Source organism: Elaeis guineensis, chromosome 5, assembly GCF_000442705.2.
Source record: "Elaeis guineensis isolate ETL-2024a chromosome 5, EG11, whole genome shotgun sequence".
In the NCBI taxonomy this organism is placed as follows: Eukaryota; Viridiplantae; Streptophyta; class Magnoliopsida; order Arecales; family Arecaceae; genus Elaeis; species Elaeis guineensis.
In genome coordinates, this window is record NC_025997.2 from 19,754,790 (window position 1) to 19,769,662 (window position 14,873).

General features: G+C 36.9%; 1 protein-coding gene and 1 pseudogene across 1 annotated transcript; one reads left to right on the plus strand and one right to left on the minus strand.

Moving 5' to 3' along the window:
- Nucleotides 1-4,901: 4,901 nt before the first annotated feature.
- LOC140858112 (exonuclease DPD1, chloroplastic/mitochondrial-like) lies at nucleotides 4,902-10,693 on the minus strand. The gene is given in 6 exon segments (XM_073257687.1): nucleotides 4,902-5,241; nucleotides 5,244-5,282; nucleotides 6,936-7,141; nucleotides 7,842-8,528; nucleotides 8,985-9,063; nucleotides 10,234-10,693. Coding segments are annotated over 4 exon segments (948 nt in total). The 5' UTR covers nucleotides 8,384-8,528; nucleotides 8,985-9,063; nucleotides 10,234-10,693; the 3' UTR covers nucleotides 4,902-5,080.
- Nucleotides 10,694-13,402: 2,709 nt separating this feature from the next.
- On the plus strand, nucleotides 13,403-14,225 carry LOC105032820 (coatomer subunit alpha-3-like; annotated as a pseudogene).
- The last annotated feature ends 648 nt before the right edge of the window (nucleotides 14,226-14,873 follow it).

Sequence of the window (14,873 nt, forward strand, 5' to 3'; positions counted from 1 at the left end):
AATCTCATTTTTTAAGTTCAGATTTTTTTGAGATAGGATTAATTTTTCATTTGAAATACTCTCATTTTCTTTTAGTAAAGATTGATTCTTTGATTTTAATTCTTTGTTCTTTACCCCTACTTCTTTAGTTCATCAATTAGGTCATAAAATGCTTCATGAAGTTCTTCAAAGGTAAAGTCAATAGGAGTTTCAGTATTTATCTTATTTTCATGTGCCATAAGGCACAAGTTGGCTTGTTCATTTGAGTCTTCTTCTTCGAAACTTGACTCATACTTCCCTCCATGTAGCTATCATGGCCTTCTTCTTGTACTTCTTGGGACCCTTCTTCAATTATGGGCATTCAGACTTAAAGTGTCCCGATTTCTTACATTCATAACAAATAAGGAGTTGCTCCTTATCCTTCTCTTTGCTATGTTCCCTTTTGTAGGTGGCCTCTTCCTCATTTCTTGTCTTCTTTTCTTCAAGAACTTCTTAAACCTTCTAGTAATGAGGGCCATTTCTTCATCCTGCTCTTCATTTTCTGTATCATCGGATTCTTCATCAGGTTGAGCAGTGGATTTGAGGATGATTATCCTCTTCTTTTTGACATCTTCTTCTTGGTGTTGTTTCATGCTTAGCTCGTAAGTCATCAGTGATCCTAGAAGCTCCTCCAAGGATAAGATATTCAGATCTTTGGCTTCTTGATTGCGGTCACTTTGGCCTCCCAAGTCCTTGGTAAAGACCTAAGAATCTTTCTTACGAGATCACTGTTAGAATAAGACTTACCAAGACTTTTTAGACCATTAATAATATCAGTAAAATGAGTAAACATCTCAGTTATTGATTCATCATGCTCCATTTTAAAAAGTTCATATTTATGCACAAGCATGTTGATTTTTGATTCCTTCACTTGATTAGTTCCTTCATGAGTTATTTTAATCTATCCCATATTTTCTTAGCTGACATGCATGTTGAAATATGATTAAATTCATAAGCATCTAGAGCACAATACAAAATATTCATGGCTTTAGCATTTAGTTGAGCCATTTTCTTATCAACCTCATCCCATTCTTTTTCGGGTTTGATTGATTCCATACATCAATTATTTTAGTGGGTGTGTGTGGTCCATTTACTATGATACTCCATATATCATAGTCAAGTGCTTGAATAAAGATTTTCATCTGAGCTTTCAATAGGTATAATTTGATCCATTGAAAAGTGGAGGTTGGTTTGTGGACTGCCCTCGGCTAGTGAAGTGCCAACTTGAGTTGCCATAGATCTTTAGCTCTTTGATGGTTAAATCAAATAGGGCTAGAGCACCGAGCTCTGATACCACTTGTTGCCCAGCTATGCAACCCAAGAGGGGGGGTAATTGGTTTTCTAAAAATTTAAAGTTAATTTACAACTATGAGGATTTTATAACAATAAGCAGGATAAATGTGGAGAGTAAAATTTATGCAAGGTGTAGAAGTGGATGCAAGAATGCAAGAAGATAAAAAATTTAAAAGGAGAGCAAGTAAGCACAACACAAACAAAAGATTTATAGTGGTTCGGTGCCAACCTTGCACCTACGTCCACTCCCAAGCTCCTACTTGGAATTCAAATCCACTAAACCGTATTCAACCCGAATACAACGTCGGAACCTCCGACTCTAGCTATTCCAAGCTAGAACACTTATTTTTTGGACACAAGCCAATCCAATACAATCCGATTCAAGATTCGGATCAATCTTTTATGTTTTGAAATCCTTCTAAAATAAAATATCAACTCAAAATAGAGTATAACAGTTAATCACATAGAAATACAGATGTAGCTCCTTTAATGAGCAAATAAAGCTTTAAATATACTTTACACAATAAGAACGAAGCTCTTCTGATTTTTCTAAGATGGTTGAAGACTTGAATGAGCTCTTGAGGGGTTGGTGAACTTGAAATAAAAGCTTCTTGAACTTTTAAGAGGGCTCTTGCTTAGGGTTGAAATGAATGCTTGAAGAACCTTTTCAAAACCTTGTTGATTCCCTCCTTTAAGTACTTTTATAACTTCAAATAATGGTGGAGAGTAATCTGAGCTGAAATAGAGCCGTTGGAGCACATTAAATGGGCATTAAATGCAGCCAAAAGAGCTGAAAACTAGCAGTTGCGAAATTTTTCGTCACAGGGGTCGACTCATAGGTCGACTCATGCTCATGAGTCGACTCATGGGGTCGACTTCTATGGCACAGAACAAAAATGACTATTCTGTAATTTTGGCCTACACAGCAGCAGAGGTCGACTCATAGGGTCGACTCATGCTCAGAGGTCGACTCATGGGGTCGACTCACAGAGTGTGCCAGCCAAAGAATTGGCGTGCCGTTCAGTCCCTTTTGTCATGAGTCGACTCAAATATATAAACATATTTTTTTTAAAATATATATTCAAAAATATTAAAATTACCTCCAATAGATTACAAATCTTGCGTTCTTGCTCTTGAGGCTTCCGAATCAGAACTTGATAAAATTATAATTTTGCCCCTGAAATACAATAAATCTTTTTTCAAGCCAAAATCATTAGTAATCCCTCAAATACTTTGTAATCATCAAAATCAATTCAAAGAGCAACACCTGTTTTAAGGAATCTCGGCATCGTGATTGTGGAGTCATACCGAAAGAAAGTATTGCAGGAATCATTGTCTTCGACATATGGATCGAAGAAAACAAGCGGTAAAGAAATTATTATTTAAGCTAATAAAGAAGTTATGTTATTTAATTATTGATCGATAGTTATTATATATTACTATTATTACAGCAATGATGGCAATAGTACCATGATATTTCACGACATCGATAAATTCAATATTATTAAAAGGGACTTTGCAACGAAGGAAATATTGAGATTCATTGTCAGTCCCAATCTAATTGAGATTTTTTTAATTGATTATTAGTTTAATATTTTAAAACTCTATTTAATTAGTCTTTTTAAAAATTTAAAGTTTTTGTATCAAAAAAATTTTTAGAATTTGTATTTTAGTAGATTTTAGTTTTTGAACTATCGTAGAAGTCAACATTTCACACATGTGATATTCTGTTTAAAAAAAATTTGGCATCTCTTTTGGTGTAAAAAATATATGAAAAGAAAAAAAAAATATTTTTTTATTTTGAAGCCTTCTTTACGAGGCATCTTTGTAAAGGAGTCAAGCTCATCATTTGATTTTTATTCTTTTTAAGTTAATCTATTTTTTTCTATCTATTTTTTTTTTCTATAATTATTTTTTTATAATTTTTATAAATATTTTTATATTTAATATTTATTTTCAATTTTAGACCGGCACAGTCGATCAAATCCGCAGCATGTTATTTTATAGTCAAGAACTACCTGATCAAATTGAGATGCTCAAGAACCAACATGATCAAATTGAGATGCTCGTTGGCAGGCTGCCACGTGTCCACCCTTTCTGCCTCCGCTATCCTATTCCCCTGGTGGTATCAGCTCCAAATCTAGATTGGAACCTCCTGTGCACCATCTCCTCAAACAATCTTTGGCTTCTCCTGTAACTTTGGAGATGTGGATTCATGGCCAGCCATAATAACAGTGGTGAGGTCTCCAACTCCTTGAGGAAGGTAAGGTGGAGGTGGTTGGTGGTGAGTTGGATATTGTCGTATAGAAGAGGTCGAGATTGGAGAGGGTAGCTTGAAGGTGGCAGAAGCAGTCATTGTAGCAACTGGCCATCTACTGGAGCACCAGGATGATCTGGTGCTTCTGCATCTCAAACCAGTGGCTAGGAATCCTTTCGGCCAACTCTGGAGTCGATTCGTCATCGTCGAAGGAGTAGCACAAGTAGACCATCGCCTCCGTCGAGTTCTGGGATGTTGACAGATTGATCTTCCCTTCATTTCTACCCATGAATCCTTACAATCTCTCGTCGCCACGAATTTCATCAGAATAAGAAGAAAATTGAAACAATCTTGATGAATTCACAAATCGAGATCTGTTTTCTCTGAGTTCTAGCTTGGATTTTTGCGGCCAAATTGCTTTTGATCACAATAATTTGGGAAAATAGTACTATGATCAGAGATGAATTAGTAGATCGTGAGAAAAACCCTAGTATCAGAGGAGTAATTCAAATTGATCGCCATGAGACTGGGTTGAAAGGAGCTTACCTTTAAGGTAGTGTAGCACCGTCGACTCGAAGATCCCTGCAAGTGGCAGAGCGAGTAGTTGGAAACGAAGGGAAGAGATGAGGATGTAAAATGCATGAAGGGATGACAATAGATCAGGTATGGATTAAATTGATCAATATCCATACCTGATCAGTAATTAAAAATTTTATATTTATAACTATCTTATATCTGTTTCGGATGGGATCAGATTGGACCAAGTAGATATACATGTTAGATTAGATAAGAAATTTATTATGTAAGTACTATAAGTAATTATAATTTAAAAAAAAATAAATTAAAATTATATCGGATCAATTTGAATCTGAATATATCATTGTCTGAATCCACTTTATTTTTTTCAAAACCATACCCACCCCATGTTTTAATCAAATACCGATAGGCTAGCTAAAATTACCATCTCTAATGAAGAAGACTTACTTACTCTTATTTCAAGAAATGATAGATCAGCGGCGTTGGGGGATTAATAGCAGATAAACCAATTATTATCTAATATAAATGATTATAACCCCCTTCCCCTTCAAGCTTTCGTAGCTCAGTTGGTTAGAGCACACGTTTAGTAAGCGGAGGTCTTGAGTTCACTCTCAACGAAAGCAAGTTGGTTAGTTTTAGCAACTCTTAAAAAATAGCACTTTATCTTTCATGTTTCGCAAAAATTTTAAATAATGGAAAGAAAAATTCCACAGCCAAGTCGGTTAGAACTCACTCAGCTACTAGCATCCTGATATTCCCAATTACAAAGGTTTAGAAAACTCAATTTAGTTGAACATTTCAGAGAAGACGGTAGATTACTGAACTTTATTCAGACTTTACAGTCCAATACAAATTAAATAGTATGCCGACAAGAATAAACAGCGTGATACAGCAATGCTTAATGATCACTTGGGACATGAATGAGATTTTTGGCTTTTACACTTAATTTTAAGCTGGAGACTTCAGCTGGACTTGTCACGGAGGGACCTTGTTAACGTTCGAAGCCGGGAAAGCTCTATCCATGAGCTCTGGAACAGTCAGCTTCAGATCGAAAGTAATTCTCTGGAGTACGTAACATAACGTTGTCACATCCTGCATTGCTCTGTGTGCAGGCCCAACTAAAGGGATGTCGTAGTCTCACGTAGTGCCTTCAGTGACAAAGAGGTCAGCTTTGATCCTGCAAAAATAGAAATGGCAAAGTTTAGCATGCTTGAGATGATGATATGTACCTTTGTTTTAGTACTTTCTCTATCGAATTACAATAATTAGAAGCTAAAAAAATGATGACATATATCACAGAAAATACCCTGGAAATCAGAGATGCTGATTGTGCAAATTAACTGAATTCAACCAGTTCAATTGTCATGCATAACCATAAGGTTTGCCGCATATCAATTGCTCCACTGGAAGTCTATACTTGGAGTTAAACCAGCTCTAAATTAATGTAGTCCTATGTCAGAATCAGGTTTAGATTTGGCAAAATTAGGTCGTTTTAAGACATCGATTTGAGTCCGATCAAGCATGAACAACCATCGAGGAAATTCATTTCTTTTATGATTAGCAAACCCATTACCTGCCGGTCAATTTTGTCAAGAATTGACAGAAAGTTTGCCAATTTCTGGTTTCATTCACCTACTAACACCTGATTCCAGTTAAATCACAGCTCAAAAACTGAAGTAGCTAGTGCTCGCTTCTGTTTCCTTCTGTTTTCTTCGACTTGTCATTTTTTAGGCAACTATGTACTAAAACGACCCCAAAAATGATCTAGGCAACATAAGAGGCCAGAAGAGATGAATTGACTAGGAACCATAGGAGTAATACAATCATAACATGTTCACAGAGAAGAAAGAGCAACTTGATCAAAGCTTCACAAAAATTAAACACTCGGAAGTTATGCAGATCAGGTTTTCTGTTCTTCATACCCAAAAGAACTTCAGGGAGCTATAAGACCATCTGGTTTTTAACAGTTAAAACAGTGATCTCAGACCTGAACAGTTTCTATATTTCCACTTGAGATTACTTTGTATAGGAAAGAGTAACTGAAGAAAGAGGCCGTGGTTGGTATCCCATTCTTATGCAGCATAACAAAGATAAATTATAAGGAGAACCAGAGAGACCTAGTTAAATAAGAGCAACTACATAAATCAGATGTGATGTCTCCACGTGGTTAAGGCAGATCTAATAAACCTCTTTTATGCCAGTATAAAGAAGAATACTTGCAAAGACCTACTTAAATAAGAGCAACTATATAACTCAGTTACTGTGAAATCTCCATGTGTTCAGGCAGATTTAACCAGGAAATCAGAAAAAAAGGGCTTCTTAAAATTCATAAAATTTGTAGCTAAGCCAAAGCAAATAGCTGGATAAGGTTTGATAGTTAAGGTTATCATCAAGGTTTGCTATACTGTATCGAACCGGATGGTACGGGGCGTATCATACCATACTAGTTTGGTACTGGTATATGCAGTGTGGTGGGCATACCGATATTTAATACGCTGAACTGGCCGCACCGACACAGTAATAAGTTGGCACCACTATAGGGCTCGGTACTGGCACAGCAAACCTTGTTTATCATGTTTCACTGGCCATACATAGTGACTTTGAAGTTCCTCATAGTTACATTATTAAAATACTAAAGGAATATAGCTCTTTGCAATTGACGCTCCTTTTCTGTGTATGCATTGTGTGTGATCTCGAGTGGCAGTAGCTTTAGAAAGATTACCATAGAAACCAAGAAAATTCATATAACTGAAAATAACCAAGACAAACCAAGCAGTAGACAGGCATTAGGCTTACCATACAAAACAGAATACAAGAAACAATTACCTACCATCTGGCTTGACTAGTTGGCGTGCAAGAGGAAGTGTGTCCACGAACAGCCAATCTGCAGGAACATCCTCAGAACAACGTTGGAATTCATTGATAACGAAAGGTACATCAAACCGGCGCCCATTGTGAGCAACCCATAGAACTGGTTTGCCAGCCATTTGGCGGCTCCTAACATATTGCAGTAGGATTGGAACCAATTCCCTAAACCTATTGTAAAACCAGGAAGGTAATGTTCAGGAACCACAACTAGGTATAATACAAATGAATACATGAGAAGAACTTGATGACCAAAATAAGTAAATATACATCACAAAACATAAAAAGCAAGATATATGCTTGCTCATGCTGGATGAAACTCCAGGGCCAATCCCCTTGCAACAAAGCAACAGCAAGAATCATTGTCCCAGATTATATGCAGTATCCCCAAATTGCAATAAAATTAGAGCAATTTTCACGTCAATCCTCAACTCTTCTTTTTCCTCTTACAGAATTACCTTTTCTCTGATTCAGATTTTACAGCATGTCATTTTATATTTTAATGCTATATGTCATAAGCAGGCCTTATTTACCATCACAAACACCTTAAATCAGATGGAAAGGGCATCTCTCTCACTCACTCGCTCTCCCAGAAAATAGAACCAGACCTTTTAGATTTTAACATCAACAAAAAAGAGTAGTGCATGATTCAAATAAAAGTAGTTTTAAAAGCTCTTTGTGTAGAATCATGGTATTAAATAAGTTCATGAAGCTCCAGTTATTGTATTTAAATTTATTCATCATCCAACTTAGAAGCTCCAACTACAAATACAAGGGCCCATTTAATGAGGCTTGTGAACCCCATGATGAACCATGAAGACTAAGGAGAAGAAAAGAAAGCTAGAAAATTCAGTATGTAGAGGAACCATACCTTGGGACATCAGGCCTGTTGACCATGCAAGAGCTAATGCCATGAACATCTGTGTTCAGTACAACTTTTTCAGGATTTACAAGGGTTTGGAATGTACTATTCTTTCCCCCTATGAGATCACGAAGTGCAAACTCAATAATTCTTCCATCTCGGCGGCTGAATCCAGTAGTCTCAATATCAAACACAAGAATGGTTGCAGGCCGGTCAATGATGACTTTGTTATCAGCAATCTTTTCTTGGAGATCATAACACTGAATGGCTTTAAATTCATGAAGCTGCGATTGGCTTGTATTAATATTTGTTGATGATCCGACAGTTCCATCATGAAGTTTCAGATTGATGCTGCTTGATTTACTGCCCTGCGATTTCCAATTCCTCCCTTCTGATCTTGTCGTGAAAGATCGTGGGTTGCATCTTCTGGCATCAAGCACCTTTCCAGGAATAAATTCAGTATGAAGCCTAAACAATTTAAAACAACAATTGCTCCCAAGACTGTTCCTTATTTGATGAAAATTTCCCGACCAAATAGCAGCTAAGGACATTCTGTGAAGACAGTGGATCCAGCATCAAGAATCTAGTGTCACAGAAATTCATATGAAACTTGCCCCCATGTTGATTTTTAAAAACTAAAAAGAGACAAGATCATGACAGAGTATAGACTGTGCTTCAAGGTCACAGGCTTTGATCCTGAAAATGCAAGCATAAAAAGATTAATGTGAATTTCTGACCTGAGATTTATTTATACAAAAATCTGGCAGCAGAATTAGAACCCGAAAATTTTCCAAGGATTTATAAATTTTCTATGGTTTTGATTAATTTTCTATTGCAAAAATGTTTGCCTTTCCCAGATCTCATATTATATTATATTCTTTTCAGGATTTGGAGTTGCATCTTCCAATATAACATAAACAAATTTATCAATGATGCATACACAAAAATCCTAATTCATAATGATCAAAGTCATCTACTGTTTGTCTATATAGGCTGAGGTATTTCTTGCACGCTATAGCATTGGATGACCCAAAAAAACATTTCGTGCCAACTTAGAAACAGACCCAGATTCATATCAAATCAATTATGCCACCATGAATAAATATTCACAAATAAGTCAGAATCATACAAAACATATAAAACCAAAAGTACCTCGCACCATGGATTGAACACTAATAAGAATACGGCCTAGGAAGAAGATCAACAGAGAGCAAGTCTTTTAAGATGACTTCTACAACAAAAGGAGGAGGCAGTTCATTAAGGAATGCAGTGATATATAAGGCAAGACGTATTAATAACATAGAAGGAGATGGTATCACCAACATGCAAGAAGAACAAGTTGCCTATTTGACTCCTTAATGATAATGCTCTATTGTTGCTCCCAAAAAGAACTTAAACAGAAATAAAAAAATGCAAATTGTCTCACTTTGAGTTAAATCATACATCAAAAGTCAGCCCCTAAAGATCCAGCATTGTCTGTTTACTCATTTATTTCCATATGGTGTGGCAGCACAACAACAGTTTCTTTTCTGTAAGGTCAAATTGAGCAAGTAAACAGAAGATCATTCATAACAAAGTGGATGAACCAATACTGTGAGTTATGGTATCTTACACATATTAAACAGAAGCACTTCAATTCTTTGCGTTCAAAACACACATTAGACTTAGAGAATTAAACACTGGTACAATTCTGTTATAGATATTGTCAAAATCAAAGTAAGGATAGGTCAACTACAAATGACACTAGCTAAACATTTGATCTATCAGCTTTCTGCTTGATGAAATTCCACACATTCAATAAAATGCAAAGGCATTGCAGTGATTTCATCAACATTTTCTAAGAGAGTTCAAACCACAAAAGTAAGGACATCAAGTATAATTTTCTCATGGACATCATCAAAACTGAGGGGGGGATCATACCCATTGTATAAATACTGCATTATACTTAACTAGATTCCTCACTCCACCAAATAAACCACAAAATTTCCACAAGCGACCTTAGAACATTCCATGCATCCATAATATTCACCAAGCAAACATAGCAAAAGCAGAAGGCAAAAAAAGTAACAATAAAAACAAAAACAAAAAAGGTTCAGTCTTGGATCTCATTGAAAGCCTTCATAATCACCATCAAAATTCGAAACTTAATAAAAAAAAGGAAAAGAAAATATCACAAGCACTAGCAAAAACAAATTCATTGCATCCATATTACATGTTTGACGATATTACTCAAAGAGAAACATCATTTGCTGCCCAAATTCCTTCACCTACATGCATGCAAATGATCGACTTCAAATATACAAGCGTAAGCAGCAATAAAACATCAGACTGAGCGCTGGACCATCAGCTTAAACAAAGAAACTGAAAACATGGGAAAAAGGCTTGAAGATATCAGGAATACCTGGAGAGGATTACTTGGGTGAGAAAGTTGATAGAAATAGCTGTGGAGTAGGAGGGTGGAAGAAGAAAGGTATCAAGTAAAATTGGCGGTTTTTGGTGTGTGGTCGTTACCGAAGCCTTTGAAAGGGTAAAACAAGAAGGGAAAGTGGGAGACGGTTCTATCTGGGCAAAACGGGTGGAGACAGGAGAAAGAAGCGGAGCAAGGGGAGAAAATGGTGCCCTCTTTTCTCGGATCATGCGCCTGGGTCTTCCAGCCGGAGCCGTGAAGCAACCCCAAGCGCAAACACCGTTGGCGAAGTAAAATATGCGTATCAAACTCTTATCGGCCTTCCCGCGGCGTGGCCGTGGATTCGCATCTCAAGTGGGCGATTCCAGACATGATAGGGTTGATGGCATGGATGGAGCGGCCGGTGGCACGGGCTTGCGTGGAGGACTGTCCTTGAGAGATGGATCCGATCTGAATCCATCGATTCTTGGGTTTGTGTCAGGATTTTCTTTTCTTTTTTTTTTTTTTTATGTGATGTTATCATGTGTGGAGTTAAAAATAGATTTGCGACGGTGCCCAAACATTAGCTGCTTTAATTAGGATCCAATCTAAATCCCTAGATTTATGGGTCATGTGATCATGTGTGGAGTCGAAATAAATCTGTAATTGTGCCAAAATTTTTTGAGTCAGAATTTGAGTCTCATAAACACATTTGATTCCAGGACATGTAGAAACCCAGATCAAAGGAGGGCAGGACTGGGGCCCAATTCATTGATCGTTTGAACCAACCTCCAATAACTTTGCCAATTATGCTAGTTGGTACTCTAACAAATGAAGCATTACTAAATCACACATTAAGATTTAGATTGATATTTTGAAGCGAATCCAACGCATCCAACTCAAACCAGAAACTAACAATTTCTCTAATATATGGCATACATTTTTTTTATAAATTTTATTGATTTTACTTTATAATTATTATACAAGTATCAAGGTATAGAGATTATCAAATACTAATCCTTATTTTGGACTTGAAAGAAACATCCAATCTTAATCTTGAATTAAAAGAGCATGTATCAATATTATTAGCAGCTCCCTAACAAGACTAGACTCCGGGTTTAGAGATTTCTGGGTCCGAACCGACCCAATAGCACCACTGATTGGATGGCTGGATGGTACGATTAAGGAGCGGTTGTTACTTGTTAGGTTATGTGATCTATTTGATGACTTAGACAAGTTAAAAGGTGTTCGGCTTGGTGGGGCCGCATAATGGACCAGAACAAAAACTGTAGCAACTTTTCTGGATGAGATGGCTATCTGACACTTTGTGGTAGGGATGAACATCGGGCAAGCCTGGACCAAGGATATCTCTAGTTTCAAAACGATTTACTTCCACAACCTAACCTGCCCAATCCTGGAAGCCCACAATTTGTCCACATGCACGCTAACTAGGAAGAAACTTTGAATAAATTATAGAATAAATTATAAAAACCTTCTCAAAATTAGGAGAAAATTACATTTCCATTTAACAGCTTAAAAAAATTTATACTTATCCCCTTTGAAATTTATTTCTATCCAAAACTTTAATTCATAACTTAATGAAATATTAGCTAAATTATTAACTATAAATGGAACCAAAATATCACATGAGAAAAATTTCAGAAAAACCACCAAAACAATGTCAAGTGATATAACAACCAGCTGAGGATATAAGGAAATATATGCATCATCCTCCACATTTAAGGATAATTTTGAGTTTTTATATGAGGTAAACTGTTTCACTAATGTCGTTAATTTAATTGGATGTCAATGTAGATTTTACAAATTATTAAAAGTCTATTTGGATGATTGGACCAAAAATCTCATGAGATTTTTGGATTAAGCCAATACAATTAGGAAAAATAAGTTTGTATTAGACTTTTTTTCAGCAACACCTGGAGCCTGCAGGATGGGCCGATCTAAATCCAATAGAGAGGAAAAAGATTTCGGCAGGCCATTTTTCCTTTCTGTGGGATTTGGGTCAATCCATTCTAGAAGTCCCTAGGTTTTTGTCTAAACAAGCTTAGTCCAAATAAATTTTTTTACTTGTGCTGATCCAATCCCAAAAATCATAGAAGTTTTTAAGCTCAGACATCCAAATAAGCTTTGAGTGTAAGTGTAATAAACCTAAAAATTAGGATGGATTTTGTAATTTATACTCAATTATAAAGGGCTCTTTAATAAATTTAAAATAAATATCATGTTTATCGATTAATTTTGTATACAAAATTATGCAAATATGAAATTTATTTGTAAATCTGCTCATTTTTTGACCATGTTGCTATATGCAAAGCCAAAATCTTTGTATCTACACAATAATATCTAATACAACAAAAATCTTAGGCAAGAAAGTTCAAAAATAGTTTCATAATTTTTTTCGATCCCACACTCACACGCTTCCCACACCGCAGCTGCCAGCAAAACTCAAAAAGGTACAAATCTAGGAAATAGCTAAAGCCGCTTGCCTCCTTTTTCAGCAATTATCATATTTTTAAAAGTTGGACTAGAGGTTAGGTGCCCCTGGTTAAGTTCATCGAGCACTTTCTTTTTACACGTCGGATCTTTTATATAATAACAAGAATATTGCAATCAGAAATTTATAAGCTAGTTGCTTTCTCATATAAAAAGAGTTAACGCATGGATATCAGCATAATTTTAGATCTACAACTGAGACAAAATCCTCTCCGGAAGAATATCAACCGGTCTTTAAGCAAGCAAGCAGAAAAGTTATACATATTTGTTTAAAAAACTAAAATTAATTTTTTTAATATTGCAGAAATTGCTAATGCATTTGCTTGATAACTTAGAGGGCAATTTGAGGATAGCAAGGAATATGTCAGCATTTAGTTTGACTGACGATCATTTACTCACTTTCTAGTCTATCCCATATTTAAACTCCTGGTTTGAAATAATTGACCCAAACAAATCTAATGGAGGAGTGAGCCATTTTTTTTACTAGCATAATTCGACTCTCAAACGAAGAAGTAACTCACTACTTTTACATGTATTGACAACTTTATTGATGAAAAAAATGTACGGAGGATAGAAGACCCCAAAATGGTCTCGACTCAAAGAGAAACAATTAAATCCATGACTTCGAATGGTAACTGATCTCGAGTTCGGATGTTAATCGATCATAAAATCGATGGATCGAAAGGATCGAATAACTTTGGATTTAACTGAGATCCTACCTCGACTCTATACGGATGAGGTTATCGACACCTCTCATCCATCTGATTCTGGATGCTAAAAAATAGAGGCCAAAGAGATATCAATCGCTTTTGAAAAGGGTTGGGGTGAGTCCGCTAGCCCTAATGCGAGGCTACCTCCTGAACTTGTGTATAAATTATCTCAGCTGGATGGAAAACTTAAAACAACATATGGGGCCCCAATAGAGGGGAGGTTCTCAGAAGCTTTGCAGCTCCTTCCCAACATCTTGAATTCTATCCCACTCATTGTTGTCGACTCCAGGAGACAGGTCGATGAAGTCAAAGAGCTGATCGAAATAGCCAAAGAGCATGTGCTGGCTGCGCTTAAAGATGGAGGTCAAAAGAAAAGAAATTATGAAGAAGGTGGCAGCGATTTTCACCAACTGCAAACTTCAGAAAATTCATATGAGGCTAGTGTTTGCTAGTGCCATGACCACCTGCTTCAAGGGAGGGAACTACAGTACTCCAACCAGCTCTGCAAGGATGCTTGATCTGAAGAACAGCCCAACCGAGACTGAAGTGAAAAAGGCTGGACAAGCGCTACGTGCAGGCATGTGATACTAGGAAAGATGCAAGCCAGCTGAATTTTGATTTTAGAAATTCTTTTATTGTTTGTGGGGCAACTTTTGTTCCAATTTACCGAGGGCAGAAGGATGCATCCTGCCTTGTGGTGGGGCACGCTTTATTCCAGCCACTGAAGAGCTAATTTGTGCCTTAGGTTGCGGACAATCAATCAAGGTTACCGGCAATTTAACATGAGATCATCATATTATTGTATTTGGTATGTTTTTAAGTGACAATCTGAATTGCTTTGAAGAGAGATAGCTATCCAAATTACTACATATTTATTAATATTATCATAATTTTTTGAATAAAAATATTTTTAAAAAAATTACTGTATAAATCATCCTTTTCATCTTTTTCTTTCTGTGAGGAATGTGTTGTCTCTGTGAGCACCGATCGATGGTGCTCGTCCCAATGAACCACCTTGAGCCGAGGGTGCTCGTACCAGCGTGTGATGGAGCTGGATGAGATGGTGATGGGGTGCGAACCTGAGAATGCCCTACTCTTATGGGTGGCGGATGAGACTCTGACGAGAGCGGAGTTGAAGACGAACAGGTCCGAAGGGGTGGGGTGCAGAGGGCCGCGGGGGGTGCGGGGTGCGAGTTCGCAGGGAGGGTCAGAGGGTGGGAGAAGGCGCAGATGGTCAAAGGGCGGTGCCGAAGGCACGACGGACGGGATGCCATGGAGGGTAGGGTGCGCAGAACAGCTGGAGGCCACCGGGGGTGGGAGGGAGGGATGTGGCTTGCGGAGGAAGGAGAAGGAATAGAAAAATATAAAAATATAAAAATATAAAAATATAAAAATATTAAAAAATAATAAAAAAAATTTCAATTTTTTTCATAA